The 14,224-nt window shown below is 42.2% G+C and overlaps 1 protein-coding gene across 3 annotated transcripts in view; it reads right to left on the reverse strand.

Annotated features, from left to right (window-relative positions):
* Positions 1-37: 37 nt before the first annotated feature.
* Positions 38-14,224, reverse strand: part of arhgap21b (Rho GTPase activating protein 21b) — a 35,347-nt gene continuing 21,160 nt past the window's right edge. For 2 of the 3 annotated variants that reach the window (XM_018676595.2, XM_051070014.1), the window contains 16 exons: positions 11,444-11,590; positions 10,888-10,990; positions 10,716-10,761; positions 10,326-10,451; positions 9,911-10,210; positions 8,538-8,599; positions 8,259-8,404; positions 8,034-8,176; positions 7,566-7,724; positions 7,353-7,431; positions 7,182-7,255; positions 6,994-7,083; positions 6,702-6,869; positions 6,167-6,272; positions 3,197-3,228; positions 38-3,091 (listed from right to left, as the gene is read on the reverse strand). In XM_018676595.2, coding sequence (XP_018532111.1) covers positions 1,514-3,091; positions 3,197-3,228; positions 6,167-6,272; positions 6,702-6,869; positions 6,994-7,083; positions 7,182-7,255; positions 7,353-7,431; positions 7,566-7,724; positions 8,034-8,176; positions 8,259-8,404; positions 8,538-8,599; positions 9,911-10,210; positions 10,326-10,451; positions 10,716-10,761; positions 10,888-10,990; positions 11,444-11,590 — 3,359 coding nt within the window. In that variant the 3' untranslated portion in view covers positions 38-1,513. The remainder of the gene's footprint in view (positions 3,092-3,196; positions 3,229-6,166; positions 6,273-6,701; positions 6,870-6,993; positions 7,084-7,181; positions 7,256-7,352; positions 7,432-7,565; positions 7,725-8,033; positions 8,177-8,258; positions 8,405-8,537; positions 8,600-9,910; positions 10,211-10,325; positions 10,452-10,715; positions 10,762-10,887; positions 10,991-11,443; positions 11,591-14,224) is intronic. The other variant, XM_018676596.2, reaches the window with a different exon arrangement.

The raw sequence follows: 14,224 nt of genomic DNA on the forward strand, positions 1-14,224 counted from the left end.
GTTATCTTTTTAGAAGAAGCAAAAAGATAAATGAGAATTTGCCATTGACAAAATTTATTTCCAGTGTTTCAGGAGTCTGTGCACACCCCTCTCGCAATCGGAGGAACACAGCATTGGTACAATGGTCCAGCTCAATGAAGTGTTTCCTCCTGCAGGGACCTCTCTCTCTCTCTCCACAGAGAAGTACCAAACTACCCCACACAGGCCCTCATGAGCGTAATCGTCTCACAATACTGTACTTAGTCCTGCAATCTGATGGAAATGTAAATTAAAGCAGCTAAAACATGGCATTTATATGTACATTTAAGTTACTTATTTTACAAGGAATATTTAAAATTCAAGTTCTGTTAAAATCAAAAAATGAAAAACAGGAGGAAAAAGAAAAAAAAAGTATAAAACATGTTAAGACCAGAGTGGAATGCCTAAGGAATGGAAGCTCGGCATTTTGTTACATAACCTGTAGAATGACAGAGTCGACAATAAAAATGTCATTCACAGTAACATCTTCGTGTATCTCAACAAAGACAATATGGCACCCTTAACATTTCATTGTGAGGCACTTCCTATTGTGAAGAAACATGATTTTTTTCTGATTAGATTACCCATTCTCTTTTTCCTTGCTCTTGACAGATGTGTGAACCACAAACACTAAAACACAGCATAACATTTGCATCAGAGGGATGTTGTTCACTGCTCTTTAAACCATACAGCTGGGATGAATAATAACTGTTTTTTTCCATTTGCATAAAGTCCAGTGTCTCCTTGTCCCGTCTGTACCTTTGGAAAGGCCCCTTTGACAGTAGGCAGTCCACACACAGGCTGTACCAAAAACACAATTCAAGTACACAGAAAAATAGGGATATGTACACTTTAGAATGAAACACAAGCATCTAAAGCTTTTAGTCAGTATTACAGCAAGCATGTCTGTACATTCTTCATTTGGTTACTGAGAGACTCACTGACTTTGAACATCGTTACTTTCTTTACACAAAAATAGTTCCTCTGCAATACTAAAAATCTGTACTTTTTTTACTACTTCCTATCCATTCTATAAGTCAGTTCATCCTTAAAGCCACTTAGCTAAACCTTTAAAACAATCTCAACTCTGAGTGTTCACACTTCCTTGCACATACTTCACAGGCTCATTGTTTCATGAGCGACAGGTCCACTCAATCTTCAGCATAACACGGGCTTGTATGCGGAGGGAGGAAGTCCTCCTGCTGACCCATCTCAAAGTCATTTGTCATTTAAAAAAAAGAGAAAAATTAAAAAGGTATAAACAACATTTTGTTCCATGCCTTATACATGAGCAAAGATCAACGATCCCTGTGTGCAGTTAATTCTCTTTTCACAAGCACACACACCACTTACACACACTCCAGACATTTTTTTTTTGTACAACATGCTCATTCACTAACATTGGTCACACAACAGACATTATACTGACAGATTCCCAAGTAAGTACACATCTCACAAACGAAGAACATACACAGTCACACACGTCCAACACTTCTCACAGGTACTGATAGAATCGTGAATGGACCACCTGGGAACTGGTGAGTTTATGTGGGTGAGCGGTGGCTGAGAGGCTCAGATTTTTACTCTGGGGGACATCCCCGTTCACCACCTCAGCTGGACGATGCGGGAGTTCAGAAGAGAACGAGGCTCCCAAGTTTTGGGAGTTCCCGCTGCTCAGTATCCCTAACTGTTCGGGAAAGTCCAGGCTGACCTCGGGATTGCTGGTGCGGTGGCGTTCACGGGCAATCCAGTCCCCGATGGAGAAGTCCTGAGAGCTGCACTTGGGCTTCAGCCGGTCCACGGCTGACAGCTCTGACCGAGAGCCCGAACCGATGCCGATCTGCTGCGGCCAGTCTCCCAGAACGGACAGCTCTGCAAAGTCCCTTTGACCGCCCATGGTGTGTCTGCGTCTGATGTTCTTCTTCTTGCTGCGGCCCTCCGGGGATCGGCTCCTCTGGCTGCCCACACCAAACATGTCATCCACAGACATTCGCAGACGCACCTTCAGTCGATCAGTGATCTTAAGCTTCCACGTGGGCTCTGCCTTATCCAGCTCGCTGCGGGACGAGGAGCTGAGGCTGCCAGTTGAACGGCCCTTAACTGACCCCAATACACGTGACAGTCTGTTGGAATCTTTATCGCTCCGAGCTCCGTCCAGCGAGGACTCGCTGTCGGTTTTCTGTTGGGCATTTTTCTTTCTGGAGAGTGTATCACATTCGATGAGTCTGTGGGAGGGGAGAGGTCGTGGAGCTTCCTGCAGCTCTCTCTGATCAGCTTTCCCGACAGTAAACACAGACAGGTCACTCTCGCTGTCCGTCTCCATTGGCCTTCCCTCGCTGATGAGCTCACTTCTCTCGTCGTCTGCGTCATCCCCGCCCCGGCTTTCTGCCACAGACTGCACTTCGGGACTGAGGGTGCTGAGCTCAGCTCCAGTCAGGAATGTCATGGAGGAGGTGGTGGAGTAGTCAGAGGTGATGGAGCAAACCTCTGCCCCCAGCCCGCTGGGGCCTGCTTCCGGCCCCAGGGCCACCATCCTGCCACGCCTCACTCTGGGCACCGAAGCCTGAGAGCTGGTGCTGTTCATCGTACCGAGGTCGGACACCGTGTCATCGTAGTTGGAGGGCGGGTCTGACAGGGAGGACTGGTGAGCCATTGGCATGCGGTAGCTGAGGTTTGGGGAGTGAGGAGGTGAGGCGTAGGGGGATCCAGTTTGGAGGGTGGAGGAAATGTGTTCTGGAGGCAGTGAGGGAGAGGGCTGCGACATCAGGCTGCTGGAGAGAGATTCGTTCCTGTTAGTTGCGTCCAGCTGTTCCTCAGAGCTGTTCCTTTGCTTCTCTTTCTCACTGGTTTCATCTGTCTCCCCCTCCTCCTCGGTCCGGCTGTCTGGGGACCACAGAGGCTGCTGCTGGCTCTCCTCCGGGAGCTCCTTCTTCGGGAACACAGCGTCCAGGTCGTCGTCTGAACTGCTGGGGTGACCTTTGTCCTTGGGCTTCTTACGTTTACGGCTGACAAAGAAGGAGGAGCGCAGCATCTCTTTGCTACACTGATCCTTCCCTGACCCCCACAAGCCCTGCTGAGACAGAACCAAAACAGCTTGTCAATGCAAGACAGAAGTACACAAAAGACAGAGGATTAAAGGATTAATGTGAAACTAAATGAAACAAGAGGAGGACATTACCTTTGATTTGGAGGAGTCACTATTTGCTGAATCTACAATAAAGGGAAGAGAGTCATTAGTACAAGTCTGTCACCTCCGTGACTTGCTGTAAACAGTCAACAAGATAAAGAGAGAGAAGAGGCAGATTAAAAGTTTGATCAGAATGAAACTGACAGACATGATGAGTATAATGAGCAGCTTGATGAAAGCAGATGACACTTTCTTTCGGCTCAGAGAGAGAGAGAGGCAGGAGGACGAGTAACCACACTAAGCAGTATATGGAAAAGTGGACGAAGCAGCAGAGGAGGCCTGAGATGGAAGGATGAGAGGAAAGGAAGTGAAAACCCGGCAGTAAACCAAGACACAAAAAGCAGCTCATGCTCATGTTTCGATGGTACGACGGCACATCACGGACAAACACGCCAGTCACAGAGCATCACATGTAGCCACCAACCAGCTGTAGGGCATTCTTTCCCAACTCAAAGACGTCACAGAGGAGAGGCTAGTGATGACTGACTGAGAGGGGCCTGAGCTGAACAGATCAGTGAGTGTGTCGTGGTAGATACAGCTGGCGCAGGCAAGCCGTGTTATAACAGACAGATTTGCTCTTACTCCAAGCTAGATAAGACTCCTGCGGTGCCCTTTAACATGTAGCCCGTCATTCTCAGCAACATAAAAGGCAAAACAAAGAGTTCACAAAACGTTCTTTTCTCGCTGTTCAAAAGAAGAAAACACGCAAACTGCAGCTAATAAAAATAAGCAGGCTAGTAGCCCTTTTCCGACCAAACAGTTCCAGGAACTACCAGGAACCACAGGAACTAAATTCAGGAATTAAATTGCCCCCTCTGAGCACTTGGATTTGCTTTTCCACAGTACCTGAAAGACTGTCAGGATCAGGAAAATCAGATGGATGATGGATTACAATATGACAGCAGTGTTTGAGGTTCAATTTTCACACGAGGAAACAATGCTGAGCCACTGTGTTGTTCTTTGTGTTTACTGTGGCTCTGGTATTTAAATAGATGTAATGAATGGAGGAGGAGGAGACCAGAAGGGTCTGAAAATTCCAGACTACCTGTTTTGAAAGTAGTTGATCTTCAAACCTTTGTTTTCGACAGGTCAGGAAGCCAACAATATTGGTTTTTAAAGTCAGACATGACATGTCCAACCTTCGTCCTAATACTGTTAGAAGCACTTCCTTATTGTGTGAATGAAGCTGTGGGTATGTTACATGAGTTGCAATGCTGACCAGTTGGTAACATTCAGCAGTGCAAAAAGTATTAATCTTGGAACAGGGGCTTTTTTGGCACCGAAGAACTAGGTAAAATTCATGAAGTTCCTGAAACGGTTCCTGTGCTCCTGAAAGAGCTCCTGCTGTGGAAATGGGCTGTTGATGATCTAACTTGTCTGTATGTCTTGTATGTATAGCTCTGGGTTGGGTAGGGAGACTGTGAGGGACATGTTAGTGATTGATGTGGGTGTTAATACATTATGTAACAGTAGGAGATGAGGAGGTATGTGACAGTGTTTGTCTGTAGTTGACAATGTGATGTTTTTAATGTTGATTGACGACAAAGATTTTGAAATAAGAACATCACAGACAACAAACCAAACCAAAAAGACACAAGAGGAGGCACTTGAGACTAAAAAAAAAAAAAAAAAAAAACTACCTCTCATGGCAAATGCTACCACAGCTACCTGTTTGGAGCCCCATCCACTGCTATGTGTGCCTCTGCATCAGTCAGTACACTTAACGGTCTGCAACGTGGCTGTATGTGTGGGTTTTCTGTTGTGTAAACGCATGTGTGCTGGGGACCATCCAGCTCAGTCCCACCACTACGACCCCCACCCTCAGACATCATGACACATTATGCCACATGACCGGGAGAGAACCTGAGGTTGACCGTACCATGCTACTTGTCCTTGCGATCAGCTTAAGAGACAACAAGAGACAGCAGAAGGGCTTTCAGAGAAAGTACAGCAGCATCGCTCTGTATCCCCTCAAATTTAGGGTATTGGTTTAAATATGAGACGTGCACACCACAGGAAAAATGACAAACATCGACTTCTCTTTCTTTCTTTTTTATCTTTTTTCCTCCTTTCGCCCAAATTTAAAAGAGCTGCGGGTTTCTGCAGACTAGGCAGCTACACTGGGCACAACACTCGTCCTTCTTCCTACAGTCCCAGCTGTCCATCACTGACAAAACAGAGTCCATCAGTGACATCATCGAGTGATAGACGCCGCCCACTTGGCCTGTGTCAAGATTGGGTAATGTGTGAGTGCTGGACAGGGATAAGGGAGAAAAACAACACACTACACACAGAAGGGCAGAGGTCAGAAGGGTTAAAACTTCCATCGTTTCGTTTTGTTTGTTAGATTTTCTTTGGGAAAGAACATGCCGGGATTATGTGAGAGACGAGGAGGAGGGGAAGAAAAGAACTGAAAGAAAAGGAGTCGTCGTCTCAACACAGGTAAAGCACAGGGAGAAAAAATGACTTGAGCAAGAGAAAATAAAGAGTAAAGCAAAGAAATGAACAAAAATAAAACTTGAGGACAATTTGATCTCTTTGGGCAAAAAAATGTCAACATCAAAACAAAACAGACTTTTATCCAAAAATAGATAAATTAATAAAAAAGGCTCAACATACTGCAAGGTATTTTTCAACAATTTTCCAATGGTTTAAAAAATACTGATTGAAAAATTACTGAAAAAGCTTGCTTTAACAGAAACACAAATAAAATTTGGTAGACTTGTTTTTGCTCAAAGCATTTAAAATTAAGGAAAACAGGCATGATGCTCCTCATCTTAGCATTAATGACTGAGACAAAGCTAACATTCAATCTTATATGTTAATGTCTATACTACACATATTTTTCACTTTAATCTATAGCAATAATATCAATGAAATACAGTATTGCTGTTATGGTAAAATATCTGCTGTGGTGATGGTGGAGTGCTGAGTCCTGAGGGAAAAATCCCGGTGAGTTACCTGAGACTTCGCCCGGTGATGGTGCGGTCCGTCCAATGTTGGAGAGCAAGTGGTCAATATTGGGCACAGGCTGAGACTGCACTGTGCTTTCCTGCTCAGCTGTGGTCTGGAGCCACACGTGGAGGGAATAACAGAGAGTGAGCAGAAGGAAGATCAATGACTGAACACAATACATAAACAGGGAAAACCACAAATTGTTGTTGCACTTCATTTAAAGCTTAATTAAATGATTTAGCTCTGTTATGAGGGAAATATCTCGCTGTTTAGTTCTTAATGCATCAGTCTGCTGTTTGGTGCTGGGTAGGTGCCATATAGGATGCTAAAATGCTCTGGACACTGGAGAGTTGGTGGATTTCTTTTGTGAGTTAATAAATATGAGTGCTGCCTTTCACATTACACATAGTCAATTTGTTGTTCATACAAAAATATTGATTTTGCAGCTTTAAATATCTATATGTATAAACGTAACAGCTAAAGATTAGGTATCTATGATAAACATGATAAAGGAAACAGAAGAAAACGAATTGCCACATACAACAGGGTCCTCATCACCGTCATCAGTGAAGAACCAGTCATATTGCTGGATAAGGTTCTCAACTATCTTGCACTGGTCCGGCATGTGATTGACCATGTTGGTCATGTTGTCCTCTGAGGTTCTGACCAGCGTTGGACCAAACACTATCGCCAGGTTACGGGGCTCCATCTAAACAGATGTAATGATGTAAATCAGATTGTAATTAAATAATCCTCAGAGAGATACAGGATTTAGCAGGGATTGGGAAGGTGTTGCATAATGACATTAACACAGATCCTGTTAACTGTCATACCTTGTTCTTTTCACAGTTGTCAGAAACCCTCTTCAGGTGAGCACAGAGGAATTTCAGAGTCTCATAGTGATGATCAGGTAATTCATGGATCTGCAGGAATTGACATTAATGAACAGAAATTCAGAGTTAATGGTATGCCTAATTGTCACGCTATTCAAATAAATGCATCTCATTTTAGACTTACTCACCAGCCTTTTGAGCTCCTTTAATCTCTCCACTGAATCTTCTGTTCTGTTGGCTTCAATGAAATCAGCATACTTTTCTGTTGAATGGAATACATTTTTTTAAATACTGACACCAATCCAGAGATAACTGAATTCTTTGTTGGGAATATGTCATAATCATTTTCAAGATCCTACCATTTGTAAACAGAGGTTCTGGAAGTTTTCGGAAAAAGGACTTTAGTAAACTACTGATGACGTTAAGGTCCCGCCATTTCTGCAGAGAAGTAAAAGATCGAGGCAGCATTATGTTAAAGCAATCCTTACAATACAAGTCAATCACTGCTAAAAGAGGCTGTCACTCAGTAAAGTGGCGCACTGTACTGTGCAACCCAACTGTCAGTCACTCACGTCTTCCTGGATGTCGATGTCAGTCATGCCTTTGCTGTTGAGCTCCTCCTGCATGCTGGAGATGGCAGCGTTGTTCCCAGGGACCCTGTAGATCCCCGTGTACTCCAGACCTCGCTCCTCCACCACCTTACAGCACACCTCCACGATCAGAGGAACAAACTGCACAGCACATAGTGGGAAGACATTAAATATGACAACTCATTACTTTGTCAAATCTGATATTTGAACAGAAGCCTACATACTGTGCGAATAAGCACTGATGTGAAGTGCATGCAGTTACGTGTCACAGACATCACTGTCTCCTACAGTCACTGAGCTACCCCAGCAAGAATTAACAACCACTGTGGCTGTCAAGTTGAGGCAAAATCAATATTTCATGTGGTTGGAGGCAACACGCTGCTCACGTCATTTGAATGCTTAACGACACAGCATCTTTTCTAAAATACATAAATGGAGAAGATGACTCACCCTGTTACTCTGCGCAGGTGGACAGTCATCAAGCCGCACCCCGAACGTGACCCCAGCTGGAGTCTTCTTTTCAAAGGGCTTCCTCATGATACCTGCGATACCGATTTTCCAAGCAGCTCTGTCCCTTGGTGGACTGGAGTCATCTGACAAGGCACATACATATACATATGTAGATTAGCCAGATAGATATTTCCTCTAACCACACTACAAGGAGCTGGTGTCTACCTCTCAGCGCCTTCCGCTCCTCTCCTGTTTTAGGTGAATGAGGGCTGTGGATCTTGCCGTCAATTTTACCTCCCAGGAAGGCTTGTTTAATACTAAGGGACTGACGGGAGGTTTTGGGGGAAGGTTCAGACCTGCTGCTGGGTGCACTGATCCACACAAATAGACAAAAAAAAAAAGAAAGACAAATATCCACATTAGGTTGGCATATAATTAAACTGGATAGATATGTGGATGAGTACTATGGATGAGCCTTGGGTGGCAATGAGGAGTCCTGCATACCTCATCATGTTGTATTCTTTAATCTTTCGACTGATTAAGTCCTGGCTTGTTACAGCAGCATTCTGTAATGACAGAGAAATACAGTTAGGAAAGTCTGATATATTCAATTTAAAACTATGTTTCTTCAACTTAAGTGCAGCTTATTTTAGATTTTTAATTCTAATAATGTACATCTATAACATTTCAGTAACAACAACTGCAAATCTAAAAACTTTTACCATGTGGCAGGAAGTAATCACTTGTTTAACAGACTGACTGACTAACAAGACCAAGCCCAAAGATAAAAACAGCAGGCAAACTGCAGACAGGCCAATAATTGTACAAATGATACCAGTTTGCCTTCAGGGCTGGGCGTCCAACTATCCTTTGAAGGAGAATAGAACATCAGAGGAACTTTATTGAGATGTCCAAAGAAGACAGGTCTGCCTATTTAGCCTTGCAGCACTGTAACTCACAACCAGGCCTGATGTTAAGAGGTCTACAGTGGGATTACACTCTAGCACAACATGAAACTCAAAAGCATAAAAAAAAAAAAAACAGAATCATGCATAAAAATCTGCTATACATCAAATACATAAGTGGGATACAGAAATCCTTCATGGCCTTTTATTTAAATACACCACAGCCTGTTTGGATTTTAATGTTTTTGTATCAGTAGTCAGCGTGGCTATGCTGAAAACAGGATAGAGCAGTTTCATTACAACCGTCTTAATACGAACACTAAATTTCCCCTGCTTTTGCCAAAACATTTCTAATCCTACGTGCTGCCCAGACCTCCATCTCAGATACCAAAATGAGTTATTGCCAGAAGATATCAGTTAACGAGGTCTTGCCGAAAGGCAGCTTAAATTGGCTCTCAGTCTGAAATGGAATTTTCCCCTCAGAACCCCAGGAAGTGCCACCTGCTTTTTTGTTCTGTCTAAGCAGAACAAGTTTCGAGTGGCACCTTATTTTAGCTTTTGTTCGGCACTTTATAAATAAAGGCTGTAATCCTCTCCATCTCACTGTCACATTCATTGTATTTCAGTCAAAAAGAGACTTTAAGTTTCCCTTTGTTGTTGACCAGATGGGTGTGCCTGTTTTTTTTTCTTTAGAAACTTTAGTGAAGCCTGGTTTAAACTTTCTTGTTTTTCCTATAACTGTAAACAACTAACAACAAATGCCAAACAGCTCTCCTGATGACATTTTACTGGATGGAATGAAGACGATGGCCCAAAGACTCGCTGTCCTTTTGAGATTGTAGGACTTCTGACAAATGTCTTAAAAATTTCTGCAGACCTTCATCATTTGAGATAGAGGTGAACTGGAGGTGATGTGCAGTCTCAACTTAGCTACACAATTAAGCACATGACACAACTTTTACTACAACACACCTCTTCATCTGGGTTACTGTTTTCCTGAATGACTCTGATCCAGGATAGCATGTCGTCCCTCCCTTCTGCCTGGAACAAATACTCGCAGTCTGAGGTGGTTAGTCGCAGCACATTCTTGCGTCTTGTATCGCTGTAGGAGATGTCAATCAGACAGGCCTTGATGCTGATTCGTAGTGGGTCCTCGTCAGATTGTGTCGAAGCATGAGACAGCGCATCCTTCCTGTCTTTGTAGAGGGTCAGGGTGTGACCTTGTAAAACAGCATACATCTGCTTCCAGGATCTCATTCCTCCACTAACACGCTATACAGAGAGACAAGAGACAGGAAGAGAAATGACTACAAATAGAAACATTTATATATATATATATATATATATATATATATATATATATGGCAGCATGAGTGTACATGCATACCTTATTTTTATCTGTATTAAGCTGTCTAAAGTTGAGCAACCCTTCTTTGGAAGAATCAGCAAAGATATCTGAGGAGGAATCCCGTCGAGATCCAGAATCCCCAGATGATTTATGTCCGTCCAGAGCCTGCAAATGTGAACCCATGACAGCAAATTGTGACATGAAAGGTGGGGAGAGTGGCAGACATGCAACAAAGATCTCCAGGTGGACTATAACTAGCAATGTTATGGTTACATAATGACCAACAAACTTCAATATCATAACACTTCCCAAGGAAACCAGTTAAGGTAAGCTGAAAGTAAACAGGATTAATACTAGCAAAGAATTCAGAGCTCTGTAATGGCATAAAAAAGGGTAGCATGTTGTGAATAATCCTATAGAGTTTCTCACCTTTCTGAGGCCCCGGAAGCTGGGCATGTGCCTACTAGAAGATCTCCTAAAGACATGAAAGAAAAACAGAGACATTTCAACTGAGAAACAAGGTCAGGCAGAACCATTACTCATTGAAAATGATAAAAGATTAAAAAAACAGAGCAATGAGCTAGTACTGGTATGCACTCACCCTCTGCCCTCCTCCTGGTAGTTATCCAGACCCTCATCATAGGATTTGGACCGCTCTGTTTTACTGGCTGATTCAGACTCCAGCAAAGCGCTTCTAAGGGATTCTATACAGGGGATAAGAAATAGAAAATAATGTTATTTGAAATTTACAACCCATGCTATGAGTGTAAATGGCAGTTGAATTACGCGACCAGAGGTGGCTTGGGTTTTTAGCTGTGGTCTTAAGAAAAATTAAAGAATTTCGGTGAAAATAGAATAGTTCAAAGATAACATCATTCGCTGGGTCTATTCATCTGTATTTACTGAGCATGTGAAGGTGGGAGTGCCTAAATAAATGAATTTGAAGGCAACACAACACAAAACCAGAAATTTCAAAACTTACAGCAAAAATTATTTGATTGAAAGAAAATTAATCAGTGATGACTTAGTGTGTAATCATTTAGGCCATTTCATGGACAAAATAAAACAGCTTTAAATCTCAGTGATTTGTACAGAGTTCTCTCTGAGCCAAGCCTTGACTCACATATCCTCCACCCAGCCAACCCAGTACTGTTTACCTTGGTCATGTGATAGCTGACGTCGAATGGTAGGGCAAGGTGAGCCTGGACTGGAGGGACCTGTAGTTATGGATGGTGCAACAGATATCACAGCGGAGGGTGGGATAGGAGCGGCCTCCCGGTCGACACTGGGGCTGACTGGCTCATCTAATGATAATAAAACAGTATCAGTATGAGCAAAGAGTTTTGAAGATGTAACTATATTACATTTGTGACAGTTGTTTTATGGATATGTTTTGTCAAATTAAGCAAAATTATATTTCTCATTAAGAGAGGAAAATGCAGGCCTGCTGGATTAGGACACCTTAACATCAAAAACAACTTCATCGTCTCTTATCCGTGGGAAAAATTAAAAACAGCCTTTCTGTGACTCCCATGGCTAACATGCCACAACGCAGCTGAGAGTGGGAACAGATCATCTTCTGACATGATTTTTTGAGAGAGAAGGAAGTTCTTTACTCTTGAGTGCCGCCCACTCCTGGCACTTCAAGCCTGAAACAGCTCAGTACAAAGCTGCTCTCTGCAGCCGAGGGGCTTTTGGAGCTAAATTTAAAAGCAAATGTCCTAGTTCCAGCCTGTACCCAACTTTGAAACGGGGCAAAGGAAAAGGATGTCACCAACTCCCTGAAAGGGCCTGTTGGGCTACCTTACTAAGGTTTTGCTCATCACTGAAACATTATTTAGTTGTAACAACTTTAAAGTCTTCTGCTGTAGGCTGCATACATCAAAATCAACAACAAACCCAAAGGCTCTAAACTTACACATGCAGTGAACTTGAGGCACAAATCTACCAAAAAAAAAAAAAAAAAAAACAACTCAGGTTTCTTGATGGTCACACTCCTGACAGGTTTTACACCAGGCAGCTTGATACACAACACCCACAGGATTCTGTAATGAGCCCAAACTGTTCATCTGCAACATCATGAAGCTGTCACTTTCATGTTCTGTGGAAAACTCCATCCGATATAATCACTCTGAGTGTAAATACATAATAACAATTGATATTCCTCGAAAAAAAAACTCACACAGCCACTGAAAGAAGTTTCACAAAATGAATCTAAAATGAAACTGTACAGGTATAAAAGTTTATTTTAATTAACAAGCAAGGGCCAAATTCCAGGCGCACCGCAAAACTGAGAAAAAAAATACCAGCCACTGCCATCTAACTAAAAGCAAGACAGTTGACATGTTTATCGATTAGCTAAATAAAATTATTTGGGTTATAGGTCCAAATGACATCACGCAAGACAAGAGGCCCAAACCAGTAGGATTTCAAACAGGTCACTGATTGAGGCCCAGTAATCTGCTCAATCAGGGCACTGTTCTCCTGGGCTGGGGCACCAGTCCCAGAATGATGGTGTTGCGGCATCATCACTGTCACTGCCTGCTTTGTCTGCACCTGGACTGTCCAGCCTCCTTAACAACCAACATTACACAGACGACTGAAGGGAACAGCGGAAACACTTTTGGTAAACCACAAGAGTAGTGATATTTAAAGAATGATCTCCTTTTATTGGATCTTGAAAAATAGACTACATTACTTTTAGCTGGCTTACCTAATAAACTGGAAACTGAGTGTAGATTATTAAAGATCTAAAATTAATAGAAGTAAACTCTGAAGGTCTACCTTTGAGATTTGTAAATTAGAAAACACTTCAAAGTGAAATTTATTTTGCCATATATGTTAGATTTATCTTACACTGAAAAGCTCCAAAACAAACCATATTTATTTTAAACTAACTTCTCTCCCATGAGTCAAACTAAAACCTTTCAGTACTGTCGCTGCCTGTGACCTAGTTCCTTCATACGGTCTACCTGCAAAGTACAAAATGTTTTCTTTATGTCCTTTCCAAAAAAAAAGTAGATCAGCTATCAGAGACAGTTTACTTAAGTTAGAACCACAATGATGCTGACTTGGGTCTTTGAGTTTAAAAGTTTCTTTTCACTATCAGGGACTGATAGTGAAATATACATAATACATATATGAGGAGAGACAGATGGAGAAACAGAAAAAACAAGAGATATCTGAACATAAAGTATTTTATATATGTTATAATAATAGGTTTCAAAAAAATCTTAAAAGGCCCCATGTGATACTCAGTCTAGCCTCCAGCAATGTAACTATAGCAATGTTCTCATCAAGGCACGCCAATAAACACACTGAGAGTTCCTATTAATTATGAATATTTTCTCACTGCTGAACTGATTACAACAGCTTCTTTAAAACAAGACCGAATACACAATGAAAATCTTGGCTGTAAAATTCTGAACACATATAGAAATGTGTATGAGGGTATGAGTTAATACAATTTTTTAAAACTGCTCTTCAAACATTTGTTATGTGCATGGTGAGACAGTTGTTTTGAAGATGACAGGAAATGCATGCATTATGGGACTACTGAAGCATAATGCAATCCATTCAGAGGACAGAGCATATAAGAAAACAATATATTAAGACGAGAAATTCAATATATTCCAAAAGGGCTTAAGCAATCTTTCACTCCACCCCTGTTAAGCCAAACATCCCACAAACCCTCTCTGAATGCCACAGAACCCGATTAATAACATCTTCCCAGGAAGATTAATTTATTTGTGAACATCTCCACAGCACTACATACACACACCAATGATACGCTGAATCAGATTAACAACAAAACTATAGTGGTCTACAGGGTCCACAGTCAGTTTTCCATCCATCTATTTTAAACTGATTTCTATTAGCATCTATGGTGGAAGCCCTTTAATTAGCTACGGTATTAGCACTGCCAGCCTGCCTCATGT

Source organism: Lates calcarifer, linkage group LG4 (assembly GCF_001640805.2).
Source record: "Lates calcarifer isolate ASB-BC8 linkage group LG4, TLL_Latcal_v3, whole genome shotgun sequence".
In the NCBI taxonomy this organism is placed as follows: Eukaryota; Metazoa; Chordata; class Actinopteri; family Centropomidae; genus Lates; species Lates calcarifer.